Genomic DNA, 13,673 nt, shown 5'->3' with positions numbered 1-13,673 from the left:
CCCCTTCTTTACCACTGCTGATTGAACTCCCTATCACATGTAATGGCCTTTCTTGTAATATTCATTCATTTAAAATATGTATGCTGATGCCATATCTTATTTTTCAAGGGCAGCTTTTTTAAAGGCTAGTAGCAAAGAAATAACTATTACACAGACATTAAACTATGCTATGTTAAAAGCATATTTGACCACCAGGGCAGGGCTAAAGTGTTCTGTTCTGTTAAAAAAAAAAAAAGCCAAAGTTAAACATGTATTGCACAATATCAAGTAAAATTAACTTACCACTGAACCGAACAACAAATTTCCTACTCAATGCAAAGGAAAACAAAGTTATCACATTATTTTACAGAATGTGTCAAATATATTTTTAGAGACAAGCTAAAAGAAAAAAGGGTGACAGTGCTGCAGACAGATTTTATAGCAAATACTCAAGGGAGGACCTGGGTTTAAATGTTCCAGCACTGCAGAACTCAATAATCAAAAGGTCAAAAGTAGAGAAGCCCTGAAATCAACCTCATATTTGAGCAAAATGGAATTAGGCTGAAGACATTATGAGTTTTAGAGAGGAAGAAAGGAAATGGCATTTTGCTTAAGCTGCTGTGGAAGCTCACATACACAGAAGAGTCAACACACAAAAGCATTTTAGCCTAGCATGCATTTTTCCTGGTTTTGAATTAAGAGAAGGAACCATATTGATTTTTAGCATAGCCATTTACTTACAAGTAAGATTGAACTGCTTTCTTTTGTTGAAGTTAATGGGTTTCAAATCAGTGCATCTCCCACCCACCTTTTGGTAAGCAATTTTGCCCAATGTATCCAGGACAGCACTTCCACTCCAGCGATGTTACTATTTTATGTTCAATTCTATAGGCTTGGTGTGTTGTTGTCCGGGACCTGTAAAACAAAACTACTTTAAACCTGTTTTATGTAATGGTACAAGGAGATGTAGGATCCACCTACACCTACGTTATGGTTTTTTTCATGTTTCCTCTCATTAACTGCTTGAAACTAAAAATGAAGCCTAGCTACGAGCTGGTGTTTCAACAACAATTGGAGTGTTAGTACTGCAACCTCCAAATAACCCAAATAGACAAAACTTTCCTTTAAGATCTGTTTAGCGCTGTCAGGTTTCTTCCTTGAATGTATCACCCAGGAATTAAATATTATTAACTGTTATTACAATTAATAACTACTAAGCTGGACAGAGTGATTCTAATATACAATTATGGAATCACATTTCCTTTGAAATCAGTAACAAAAAACATTTCTGATGAATTTATGCTAAACCAGACCATATAAGTACATACTGGAAGCCTCTTGTTTCTGATTCAACTCATATCCTGGGTAGTATCAAGAGAAAAGTGATTAGCAGCTCAAGGGAAGCGATTCTGCTCATCTGCTCTTGTGAGACCTCATGTGGAGTACTGTGTCCAGCAGGACGGACATAGAGCTGTTGGAGCAGGTCCAAAGGAGGGCCACAAAAATGGCCAGAGGGCTGCAGAAACTCCCCTACAGCAATAGGCTGAGAGACCTGGGGCTCTTCAACTTCAAGAACAGAAAGTTCTGGAGCTTCTTATAGCATCCTTCCAGTACTTGAATAGGGCCTAGGAAAGCTAGAGATGGACTGAGGGGAAATATCTTCAAACTGGAAAAGGCTAGATTTAGGCTAGAAATCAGGAAGAACTTCTTTACAGTGAGGGTGGTGAGACACTGGCACAGGTTACCCAGTGAGTTTGTGGATGCCTTCTCCCTGTAAGCATTCAAGGCCAGGTTGGATGGGGCTGTGAGCAACCTGGTCTACGAGACGTGTCCCTATCTATAGCACAGGTGGGAACTAGATGGCCCTACAGGTCCCTTCCAACCCAAACCACTCTTTCGAAATACTTGTAGAATCATGAAGATTATAGACATATAAATCTGATAAAATATTAAAATTTCCAGTCTGTAAGTTGAAGCAAGCAGGGTATAGCTACGCAATCGTGATACCTCAGTTCTTACGGTTAAAGTAGGTAACCGCACAATCAGTAGCAATTCTGTGTTCTAACACATGCTGTATGCCCCTCCCTTCTTCACTCCACCACTTCTAATATCTTTCTGAAATTAAGTCATTTTAGAATGAATACACATCAAAAGAGCATACTGAAGAAACGTGCTAATGTACGTCTATTTGCTTCTCTTAAAAATGATGTTTGAATAAAGAATTTCAGATAGTTCTGCTGGTTGCTAAACACTACCATTAAAACACTTTAGAGCTCAGAAAAAGCAAAGAATCCTTCCAGACACATAATCCCTGTCAAAATCATTTCAGAAAGGGGGAAAATTTGAAAAATGTCAGACCAAATAAATACACTCCCAAACAATTTAAAAAAAAAATATTATATATATATATATACACATATCTTTGTTTTACACAGGAGTTAATCTTGTCAGCCTTTCATAAGGAATGCAATACCATATATTAAAATATGTAGCAGAATTGCGTGTTTTTGAACTGCTTTGCCTCTGAGAACAGAACTTTCCAGTATTAAGAACTCACTAAAGATCAAGGTGAACTGAAATCAAGCTTGGTCCTATCAATTATTTCACCATGTATGTGTTCTTACTTTGCAATAAAACTGCCTTGTTCTATATTAGCATAACCAGTTCCTGAAAGTACTCATAAAAACAAAGTGTCCATGAAAGGAGTTAATCAGGAAGAGATACTGCAGAAATAGCTTTCCACGTAGACAAGTCCCAGAAGTATATATAGCAAACTAAGTTAAATGAGCAGCCCAAGGAAATCATTAAAATGAAAAAAATAAGTAAAAATCATAGTTATTGCAAATCTATCAGAATGAATAAGAAAAAAAGCTGCCAACACTGCAACCACAGGGCTTACCCCACAATTTTGATATACAATTAATTATGTTTTAGCCTCTCCTCATCCCAAGGATATTTCTGTATCAGGATTCACCGCAAAGTTTAAGTAAGCTCTGCCCTACCATCTAGAGGACAATTCTCAGAAGAAACTGACTGGTGTGAAGCTTCCAAAATTTTACAAGGGAGAAACGTGTTATAATCTTTGTTTTGCTAGTTCTTTTTCAAGTTGCCATTCTCCAGGCCCATGTATTAAAATCCGATTTCAGTTACTATTAAAATTTAAAGTTTGGAAAATACAGTCACTGAAACCACAAACGACAATCTGAATATGTTTAGAGTTATTACTTACAAATTGTATCCAGACCAATAACTTTTCTAGTTTTGCTGCCTGGCCAACATAGTTGTGACAGAAATAAGAACCCAGAAGAGATAATAACAAAAATATTTATGCTATTAGGAGAAAGCTTTTTGCCCCAGCAACACAACGCACAAGCTTGGAAAACTGCACAAAAAGGATTTTCTTTCTCACATGAGCTTTAAAGACCTGCAATTTCTCTTAAAGTAATTCAGAAGAAACATGGATTCGAGAATAGAGGATGCCAGAGTCAGGGTATGCCAAGCATGTATAGTGAAACTGAAGGACAGTTCCAACCACAGGTTTTTTATACTCGCTAAGAGATCTGGAAACATACTAATTTGCTCCCTCAATATGTTATTTTGCTTGTTTGTTTTCTGAAGTTATGGTTATATTCATTAGACAGCTGGTGACAATTAGAGTATTCATTCCTCCTAGTTCTACACACCTCTGAGCACAGGATCCAATAAGCCAAGTGCAAGGCTTTGCCCTGCCAGATGAGAAGGTTTCCAGGTTGTCCACTACAATTGTTGGTAAGAGCCTCGTATGGATATAAGCACACCAGTTTCTGTAAGAGATAGAAAGCAGACAATTGAAATACAAATAACATTCTGCACAATATAATGAGATATGATACTTCACAGGAATATCAATTAGAGATAGGATTAAGTTACGTAAACATAGCTTCCCTCAGACTACCAGTACAGTTTTGGGCAAGTTTCTTACTCCTTCTGCTTCATCTGTCCATTAACAACAAAGAAAACAAGTATTTCTAAACCTCTACATTTATTTAGATATACCCAATTTTTTTCTTTGTGAATGTTTATGTAGTACCAAATACAAAGAAGTCTATCTCACCAGCAGTAATCATAGATCTTAAAATACTCCTGCATTTCAGATCATAGAAACTCTCTCCAGAAGTCAAAGGATTGTTTAACACAGCTTTTAATCACCAACAGGTTTCATCTTAAGATGAGATAGTTTAGTCTTCCTTCCTTCCCCTGGAAATAAGTTGAGCACACATAAATAGTGTTTTTCAGTGCACTTTGAGGTCCAAGCCATATACAATCATAATATGCCACAGTCCTGCTCCTGGCTATGCCACTGGCTTTTTCCTCCCCTCCTCTCCCTGGAAAGAAGTCCTACATGAAATAATCCAACTGTTAACTGCAGAGCAGGAAGTGGGAGAAAGTGAATGTAAGGCTACATTCCTTTAAAAGTAGTACCAGGTGGTTAGAAGAAACTGTTTACATCCAAATTGAAAAACAGGTACGTTGGTAGAAGATACAAAAGGAAAACGAATTTAATTGAAATTATCATTTGCATGATGGCTCAGGATGAATTTGTACAGTGAAATCATGTCTGAAATCTAACAGCACTCTTTGAATCAGAAGTACGTAGACAAATTTCAGAGGCTTTTACCAAGGTCACTCAGCAAGTGCTAAGCTGAAAAAAAAAAGGATGTCACATATTGAGAACACATGTCCTGTTACAGATTTTTATAAGGCATTCAAACAGAAAAGCAAAAGACTAGTTAGATTTCTCAAGAAATATTATCAGCACAAACTCCCATGAATACGTAGTAGACATCACATGCATCAAGGAGTTGACTGCTGATTAGAGATGAGAGTTAAAAGTACACAAAATTGAGTAGTTCCAGTAATAATTGCGTAGTTCCAGAAACCTGAAGTTTTCTATAAGAATATAATTAGGTAATGAAGCTGAAGTTGATTATGAAGAACAGCATGAATCTCATCATATTTAATTCCCAAATAGTTAAGTGTCAAAAATATCTCTTGGAATACATGGTCAGCCATAAATAAATACAAGCTCAAGTTGCCAGGGCCTCAAGTTGTGCCCAGGAAGGGTTAGGTGGGATATCAAGAAAAACTTCTTTACAGAAAGAGCAGTTAAGCACTGAAATAGGCTCCCCAGGGAAGTGGTTGAGTCAACATTCCTGATTGCATTTAAAAGCCATTTGGATGGTGCTCAGAGACAAGATTTAGCAGAGGGTTGTTAGAGTTAGGGTAGTGTGGTTAGGTTGCGGTTGGACTCAATAGTCTTTAACTTTTTAAACATCTTTCCCAACTCAGAGCAATTCAATGATTCTATGAGCCTCGTATTTATGAGGTACGTTTACCATCAGAGAATCACAGAATGGCTTAGGTTGGAAGAGAATTTAAAGACTGTGGGAATACAAGAGAGAAAATTCACAGCAAAAGCCGTGGAGCGAGATAAACAGCATGAGAAGGCAACGCTGAGAACCAAGGACACCTGCAGAAGAAAAGAAAAACAAAGTCAAGTATGCTGCGTGATGGCTGCGGAGGAAAGGCACGTGGCCAGGAGCCGCTCATGGCTCTGATTGGATTGCACGGTTAAGGAGTGCTTGCGGAATGTTTTGTTGACATGTAAAGGCGGGTGAGAAAGTTAGAAAACTTGCGAATGTACACGAAGGATGGGTGTGAGAACCTGTAATAAGCCATTCGGATTGTTCTTATTCAAGTCCGTGCATCAGACGCTGCAAGCGGAGCCCACTGCGTGGAGCAAAACGAGCCGAGGCTGAGCGAACCCGCTCCGGCAGCGCTGCCCGACTGAACTACGGGGAGATCGTTTCCTGCGTGCTCGCACCGCTCAGCAGGACAGAAGGTGAACAGTCGGGAGCTACGGGGAGTTCACCAACGAAGGAGCATCAAAGAAATCTCGAAGCATTACAGATAATATTGATGTCAGAATCGACCTGTATCTAGCTCAGCATTAGTTACTTTTCTTAACTGGATAAGGAAAAGTGTCCTCTACTTTCCAGAAACTGGGTTAGCTTTTGATGTGGAGCTTTGGAACAAAATCGGCACAAAACTCTGGGAGGCTTCTGCTACTACAGACTAAGCGGCTACTGAACTTTTACCTGCTTGGCACTAAATATCGGAAGCGCTCAAACAAATCCGACAACAGAGGGCAAACCCTTCCGACTGCTCCCCATCGCGCTCCCCCCCCCATCCCCGCCTTTGCCCCTCGGCAAGGGTAGCAGCTCCTGCCTGGACCCGATCCGCGGCTCCAACCCCATCCCCGTCCGGGGAGACGGAAAATCGCAACCTGCCACCGCTCTGCCGCCCACCGCACCCCTCCTTCCCCCCGTCCCTCGCCGCGACGCTCCCACCCTCCGCACCCCCCCCCCCCCCCCCCCGTCGCTCTCCGAATGGACCGAAACCAAAGGATTTTTCTGATCCCCGGTCCAGTAGACCCGAAGGACAAAGAGAACTCATGATGTTCCCTCCTGATGACTGTTTGAAGGGGACTGGGAGGGAAAATGTGGTTGCTTCTACAGCATACCACGGTGCTTTAGAGCAGTGCAGAAAAGCAGCAATATTACAGAGCGATGCTGATATGTTACAAGCCTTTCCTATGGCATATCATGCAAATCAGTCCCCCCTACGGGAATCCCTCCCTTATGAGGCAGTGAAAGAGCTAAGGAACTCACTGAGGGATTATGGAACTCAGCCCACCTTTACACACAATCTTTTGGTTGCCATTGCTGGCAGTTATGTTCTGACCCCTTACGATGGGAAAATTTTGTTAAGAACAGTTCTGTCTCCCATATAATACACTTTGTGTATGACTGAATACCGAGACAGGCTGCCATCCAGGCTATGAGTAATTCAGCTAACTTAAATCCTATTGGCATAGAGGAGCTCCTGGGGGAATGGGCTTGGGCAGCACCTCAGGCCCTGGCACAGATGGATAAGCAGTGCCTTGAACAAGTTAAGACTTCAGTATTACACGCTATCCGTTGGATACCTGACACTTATTCATCTAATGCCTCATTTATATCAATTAAGCAGGGGACTGCTGAGCCCTACATTAAATTTCTTGACCATTTACAAAATATGCCAGAGAGACAAGTGAAAAATCAAGCTGCCCAGGATATTTTGTGTAAGCAGTTCGCAGTAGAAAACGCGAGTGCGAATTGTCAGGTTTTACAGTCCTTAAAGAACACAGATCCATCCGTTACTGACATGATTAAAGCCTGTCAAGATGTAGACAAAGCAAGTCACAAAGTGGCCTTGCTAGCAGACATGCTAGCATCCCAAATCGATGTAGGAACAGCTCAAAAAATGAAGTGTTACAATCATGGAAATCCTGGCCATGTGCAAAAGCACTGTAAAAAGTCTAGACAAGCAAATAAAAATGCATATGCTATTCCAGCTCGACCCTGTCCCCGGTGTGGGAGGGAGCTACATCGGGCAAGAGAATGCCGATGTAAACTCCCTGTTGCTGCACAGCCCTTTGATCTACTGGGAAATGGGAAGAACAGTACAAGACCACATGCTATGATAACAAATACAGTCCCAAATCACCTGGCCACTGCCTGTCCAGCTCACTCAGACCAGCCACTGCAAGTAGTGCAGGAGTGGACTTGGCTACCACCCAGTCAGCGACACTGACTGATAACACCATGACCCTTATTCTAGTGGGTATAACGGACCCTGCTGGGGACAGCATAGCGAACTCTTGTTAGGACATTCTTCTGTTACACAGATGAGACTTTTTGTTTTACTGGGAGTCACAGATGCTGACTACATTGAGGAAATTAATATAATAGCATGGACACCCTCCCATCCACCCCCCGCTTTATTCTGATAGGCCATAAAATAGCACAGCTAGCCCCTTTTCATTCTATAGCCAAACCTGGCATCAGAGACTGGACCAGTGGATTCGGGAGCATGGACAAACCTGCTGTGGTATGGATTACACAAATGTAAAAAGAAAACTATAGTACCACGCACGGCCGACAGTTATTAAGCCTCCTGGATACAAGAGCCAATGTTACCATCATAAAGCCAAGTGAACGGCCCTCTGAAGGGGCACTAAGAAAACCTGATTCTGCTATTACAGAAGTTGGGAGTGTGCAGCAGCCCAAACAAAGTGCCCAAATTTTATTTTTTGAAAGGCCTGATAATCACATTGCTCACGCTGCTCCTTGCATCTTGCTGGTTCCCTGTACTCTGTGGGGTCACGATCTTTCGTTGTCAAAGGGACATGATTTAGCAGATGCGTTTTCAATACAAGCCATTGATGGGCAGTAACCTAAACCCCTAGCTTGGAAGAAGAGCAACCTGCTTGGGTAGATCAGTGGCCCTTAACAAAGGAAAAGCCGTTACATTTCCATGAGCTAGTTCAGCTGCCTGCTGGTCATGTGGTGCCTACTACCAGCCTTGATGTATAATCAATGAATATTAAGATGTTATAATTATGAAATAAACAAGAGAGTTTGACAAAGCAGACTACGATAACAAAAAGGGAATAAATAGAAGGCTTACCCCTATCCTGGGCTCACTCACAAAACTCCAGCAGAGCCGATCTCCAGAAGAGATCTTTCTCCACTGGCAGCCAGCTCTTAAATAGGTCTAGGAGGAGGGCAGCCAGGATCCACCCCTTCTGGCAGCACAGGTGAATTGCCTTCACCTGTGCTCCTCTGGCTGACTCATGGCTCGCCTCAGGTGATCAATCAGAGGTTCAGGCTGTGACTCAGTAGTTTCCATACACTTGAGTATCACTACTTAAGAGGTACACCCTCTATTCTAACAAAGAGACTGGGATCTAACCTCTAAAAGACAATTAACACCAAAAGCAATGCAATGCTTAGACTCAGTAATAACATCAGTACAACATCAACACAGCCATCACATTTGCTTATCACTTACAGTATCTCTTGAAATAATATCAAACTCCTACCACCCATAGAGTTTGTTATATTAACGGCATATCTCAAGAAAAGGTCCTCTCATCATCCTTGAATGGATACTGTTACCACATACATATTAAAAACCATTACATCATGACTGGAGATGTTTGCAATGCTAATAAATACAGTGAGGTCGGCATTGTCTTTAAATTCCATGAGCTTTTGACTCTGATTGCATCTACCCACTACTAAAAAAGATTCACATTGAATGCTTGAGCATTTGGTCACTTCACAAACTGCTGTAGTTGACTGTACTGGAAAACTTCCATTCATCCCCCAGACATCAGCTACTGCATAATTTGTGTTATCTATCCTTTACTAGAAATGTTTCACTTTCACATGTTCCAATACCTAATGCTGTTACTGTATTTACAGATGGCTCCATCAGGACACACCAAGCAGTGCTTCTCTGGCATGTGACTGCTGAATGAAAGCAGTCAGATGTGCATATTGTTGACGGATGACCTCAAGTTGTATAACTTGCTATGGTAGCTTGAGCTTCTCAGATTTCTGCAGAACAAAAGCTTTACATGCTAACTGACTCTTTGTATGTTACAGGTATCATTCAGCTGATGGAAGGGTTTTTCTTAAAGAATTTAACAACCCTGCCTTTTTTGCACAGCTCAAGCAAATTTTAGATTATGTCTCTCGCTATACTCTTCCTTATTCTATTATGCATATTCAGTAACACACTGCATTGCCTGGTCCATTAACTGAGGGCAACCATAATGCTGATCAAGTCACAATCACCTTTTCTAGCCCTCAATTATTTCAACAAGCGCAATTCTTGCATCAACTTATTGCATCAGAATAGGAGAGCCTTGCAAAAACAATTCCAATTGACAGTGAATCATGCCTATAACATCATTCTAAAATGCCCAGACTGCCAGGCAATTGCCTTTTTGCCTCAAACAGGGAGGAATCCCCATGGCACAGTACCTGTTGAACTCTGGCAAACAGATGTCACTCATGTTCACGAATCTGGCCATCTAAAATAAAAGCACGTAACCACAGACTTTTCTTAAATGTTTGCCACAGAGCATACAGGTGAATACAGTCACAATGCCCATAAACACTAGTTATTCTCTTATGCTGCTAGAGGGATCCCACTTTCAACCACAACAGATAATGGACCTGCTTATAGTTTTAAGGCCACTCTAATTTTCCTCCAAGAATGGGTGGTAGACATGCTACAGGCATTACTCATTCTCCCAGTGAGGGAGCATATCATAGAATATGCTTGTCAAACATTAAATGTACCTTAATAAACAAAAAAGGGGAAATACTGGAGACACACCACAAGAAAGATTTTGTAAAGCTTTGCTTGAGGTTAAGTATTTTGAATCATGAACATACAGATACAACTCAAGTAACCACCATTTTGGGGGCACCCCAACGCTCAAGGAACAGCCAGTGGCTAACATTTAGAACGTTGCCACACAGCATTGGGAAGGTCCCTTACCATTGGTAAAACAGTGTCATGGATACGCTTGTGTTTCCACTGGGACTAGCCCTACATGGGTTACCAAAGCAGCCTCAAGAATTAGAATTATTACGCATGATCTATGTTGCTGTGTGCTTCTTCCTTTATTTTAGCTGTAGATCAAATGTAAATTGAACAGAATTTGATGTTATCAGTGATGGAATCTATGATAATAGCTCTTTTAGTATAATTTTACCCTCTCATTATCAGTAACGCTTGGTTAAGATGCTATTAGCCTATCAAGTAGCCTTTTCTTAATTTGAAGAGACTAAACCTGGAAAGGAATCCCTGATAAAGGGATGACCCTGCATTATAGAACGATCAATTATCTTTCATCCCACTGATGAGGATTTTAAATACTTGGCCATACGTCACTTGAGACAAAGGCACATGGTATTTTACTGGGATTCAATATACAAATTTAATATAGAAATTCCAGAATACTGCCCAATAGATCTTTTGGTTCACCAGTCCCTTCAGTTGGAACCTACATCAGGGACCTAAATGCCCCTGACGGAAGAACGATCTTGCAATGGAACAAAATATTCTGGTAGTTTTAAGGGAACTGATATTTGTGGCTACAGCTGCAAATGTTTTGTTTCATAGAGATAGCTAATCTTGGTAGCTTATTTTGTTTTTCAAGCAGGTTTTCCATTCGGGGTCTGTAGCACCTAATGGTCATACAGATGCAGTGTGCTGTAGTAGGTGACTGCGAGACACCCCTCGGGAATGGAAAAAACCCTTCATACCCCTGGAAGAGCAGGAGAGAGTCTGTGATGGATGAGATAGGAAAAGTGCCATTTGAAGCAGGGGACACCCTGCTGGCACTACCTATTGCATCCACTGCCAGAACATCCCTCCTCTCTCCTTTCTGGCAGTTTGCCTTCCCTCGGGGGTCAGTAACAGTGCACTTGCTCAGGGACTTTGTTTCCCTCTTAGGGGATTATCTAAAACGGATGCTTGTGCATGTGCGTGAACATGCATTTGAAAACTGAAACTCATAAACCTCTGAGCTGCTGAGTGCTTAATTTTCTTTTCTCTGCTCCTGAGACATCTTGTCTTTCAGGTCCAAACATACTGTGAAAGAGCACTGCTCAAGGTTTGGCCACGCTCACCAAGTTAGGATGCTAGCTGGCTGAAAAACAACACCACTAGTGATGCCCTAGCAATTCTATCCAACAGGCAACACTACAGAGTTGTTTGGCCATTGTTTTTCTATTAGCCCAAAGGCATGGTTGTGAAGACTTTGAAGGCATGTGCTATATGAACTTTAGTGATCATTAAAAAATAAAATCTATATCAGTGCATACAAAAGTACCTGATTAGAGAGAATCTTCAATAGGTACACACAGAATGGGACCTTCAGGGATTCTTTTCAAAGTCAAAGTCAAGTAAGCTGCACAATGGCCACATGTTAACAACCTGGATTGGAGGAAGAGTGCATGGCTTGGAAAGACTCTCAGCTTGGTTTGGATAAGCGCTGCATGCACTGTTAAGGAGTGCTTGTGGAATGTTTTGTTGACACGTAAAGGCAGGTGGGAAAGTTACAAGAGAAAACTTGTGAATATATATATAAGGGATGCGAGAACCTGTAATAAACTATTTGGATTGCTTTCATCTGCATCTGATTTGCTTCAGCCCTCTGATCATCTTTGTTGCTCCTCTGGACCTCTTAGGGACATACCTTTATTCCCATGCTGAAACATATTACTGGCTTGACAAAGTAGCGACACAACGTTGTTTCAGTTGTAGGGCTGCTGAACTTACAAGTACTTCCAGACTAACATTTGCATACCATACCTACAAGCTCAACTTCCAGTATCATGGTTTGCTACTAACTCTTGCTTCCCATTCACATAGCTCTGTTAATGTTTTAGAGTTTATCAGGAAAATAAGTATTTACATTACCCAGCTTGCCCCGAAATCACCATCTTTCTAGGCTGCTTACAGTGGGGAATCAAAATACACAGATTTACAGCTTCATACAAAGAACCATACAAACGCAAAATAGCATGAGAACTTATCTTTTGACTTGTGAGATCTTACCAAGACATTTGTGACAGAATCAGTAGTTCTTCAGGAGGAAAAAAGATTCCTGAGATTTAAGATGGTAGGTAAGGCCAACAGATGGACCACCTCAGTACTTCTGCCGCCAACATCATATTGCAGTACACCCTCACATAACATGTGAAGTTTAATTGGTAAATAACACACTTCACGTAAAAGGGATTTTTACTTTCTCTCTCTGATCAGATTTTACCTACTTGCCATTTCCAGGAAAATTTTCATTAGGATAGTATTTCTTATTAGTATTATATAAAGAGACTGTGCTTTTGTTTGATGCTTCCTTTTTGCTCTTTTGCTCTATTCCCTCCGTCTCTAGCCTCTTGCATGTATGTGATGTACATGTACTGAATAAATTCTTGCCAAAACCTAAATACTGCTCTCAATTTTCAAGGTTAAACATCAGGTAATCTTTTCATCACCTTCATGGAAGTCAAGAGCAACTTTGTGAAACAAATTTAGTAGAATCAACAGGGGAAAAGCTTCTTTACATTTTAAAGAAGAAAAATGCCCTATACAGTCTCCTATATATTGAGAACACAAAGAATAGCAGCAATAACTAAATTGTAGTAATATCTGTGCTTAAATACTGCCAACAATTAGCTATATATACAGCTGACAGCTTCACCCCTTCTAGTTCACTGCTTCAGTAGCAACAGAAGTGAGAGATCCCCTCACATCAAGCATTCTACAAGAACATGACATAATAACATGCTCAGCTCCCTTACTAAACATAACAAGGAAGACAGCTCTTCCACAGTTTCTTTGCAGAGGCCTCAGGGAGCAACAACAAAACCTGTTACAGAAAGAGAGCCAGGAACTGAATGCAACCATACAGGCTAGGCACTAACATCAACACTGAGTACTACCACAACACCAAAGCAAGCAGAGCTACATAAATAAAACAATGCAGCAAATGGAAGAGAAAGTATAGGTAACAAAGCCGAAAAACAGTCCCAAAGGACTGATATAAATCAGCACTTCCACATGGACATTGAGCTTAAATGGAGTTCCTGTCCCCTGGGTGTGGTTGGTGGTTTCAGATGAGGCTGGTCAGAGCCATTAGGAAAAGGTTCTTTACTGAGAGGATGGACAAACACTACAGTAGGCTTCCCGGGTAGTAGTCACAGCCCTCAAAGGTCAAGAATTGTTTAGACAATTCTCTCAGTCAC

The 13,673-nt window shown here is 41.0% G+C and overlaps 1 protein-coding gene across 1 annotated transcript in view; it reads right to left on the bottom strand.

The window, feature by feature from the left end:
- MMRN1 (multimerin 1) overlaps nucleotides 1–13,673 on the bottom strand; it is a 50,465-nt gene that overhangs the window by 23,785 nt on the left and 13,007 nt on the right. The window contains exons 2-3 of the mRNA XM_048942540.1: nucleotides 3,663–3,782; nucleotides 788–894 (exon numbers count right to left, since the gene is read on the bottom strand). Of these exons, the coding sequence (XP_048798497.1) occupies nucleotides 788–894; nucleotides 3,663–3,782 (227 nt within the window). The remainder of the gene's footprint in view (nucleotides 1–787; nucleotides 895–3,662; nucleotides 3,783–13,673) is intronic.

This window comes from Lagopus muta, chromosome 4 (assembly GCF_023343835.1).
Source record: "Lagopus muta isolate bLagMut1 chromosome 4, bLagMut1 primary, whole genome shotgun sequence".
NCBI classification, from domain to species: domain Eukaryota; kingdom Metazoa; phylum Chordata; class Aves; order Galliformes; family Phasianidae; genus Lagopus; species Lagopus muta.
Note: the sequence above shows the minus strand (reverse complement) of the source record. Positions and strands in the feature narration are given on the sequence as shown.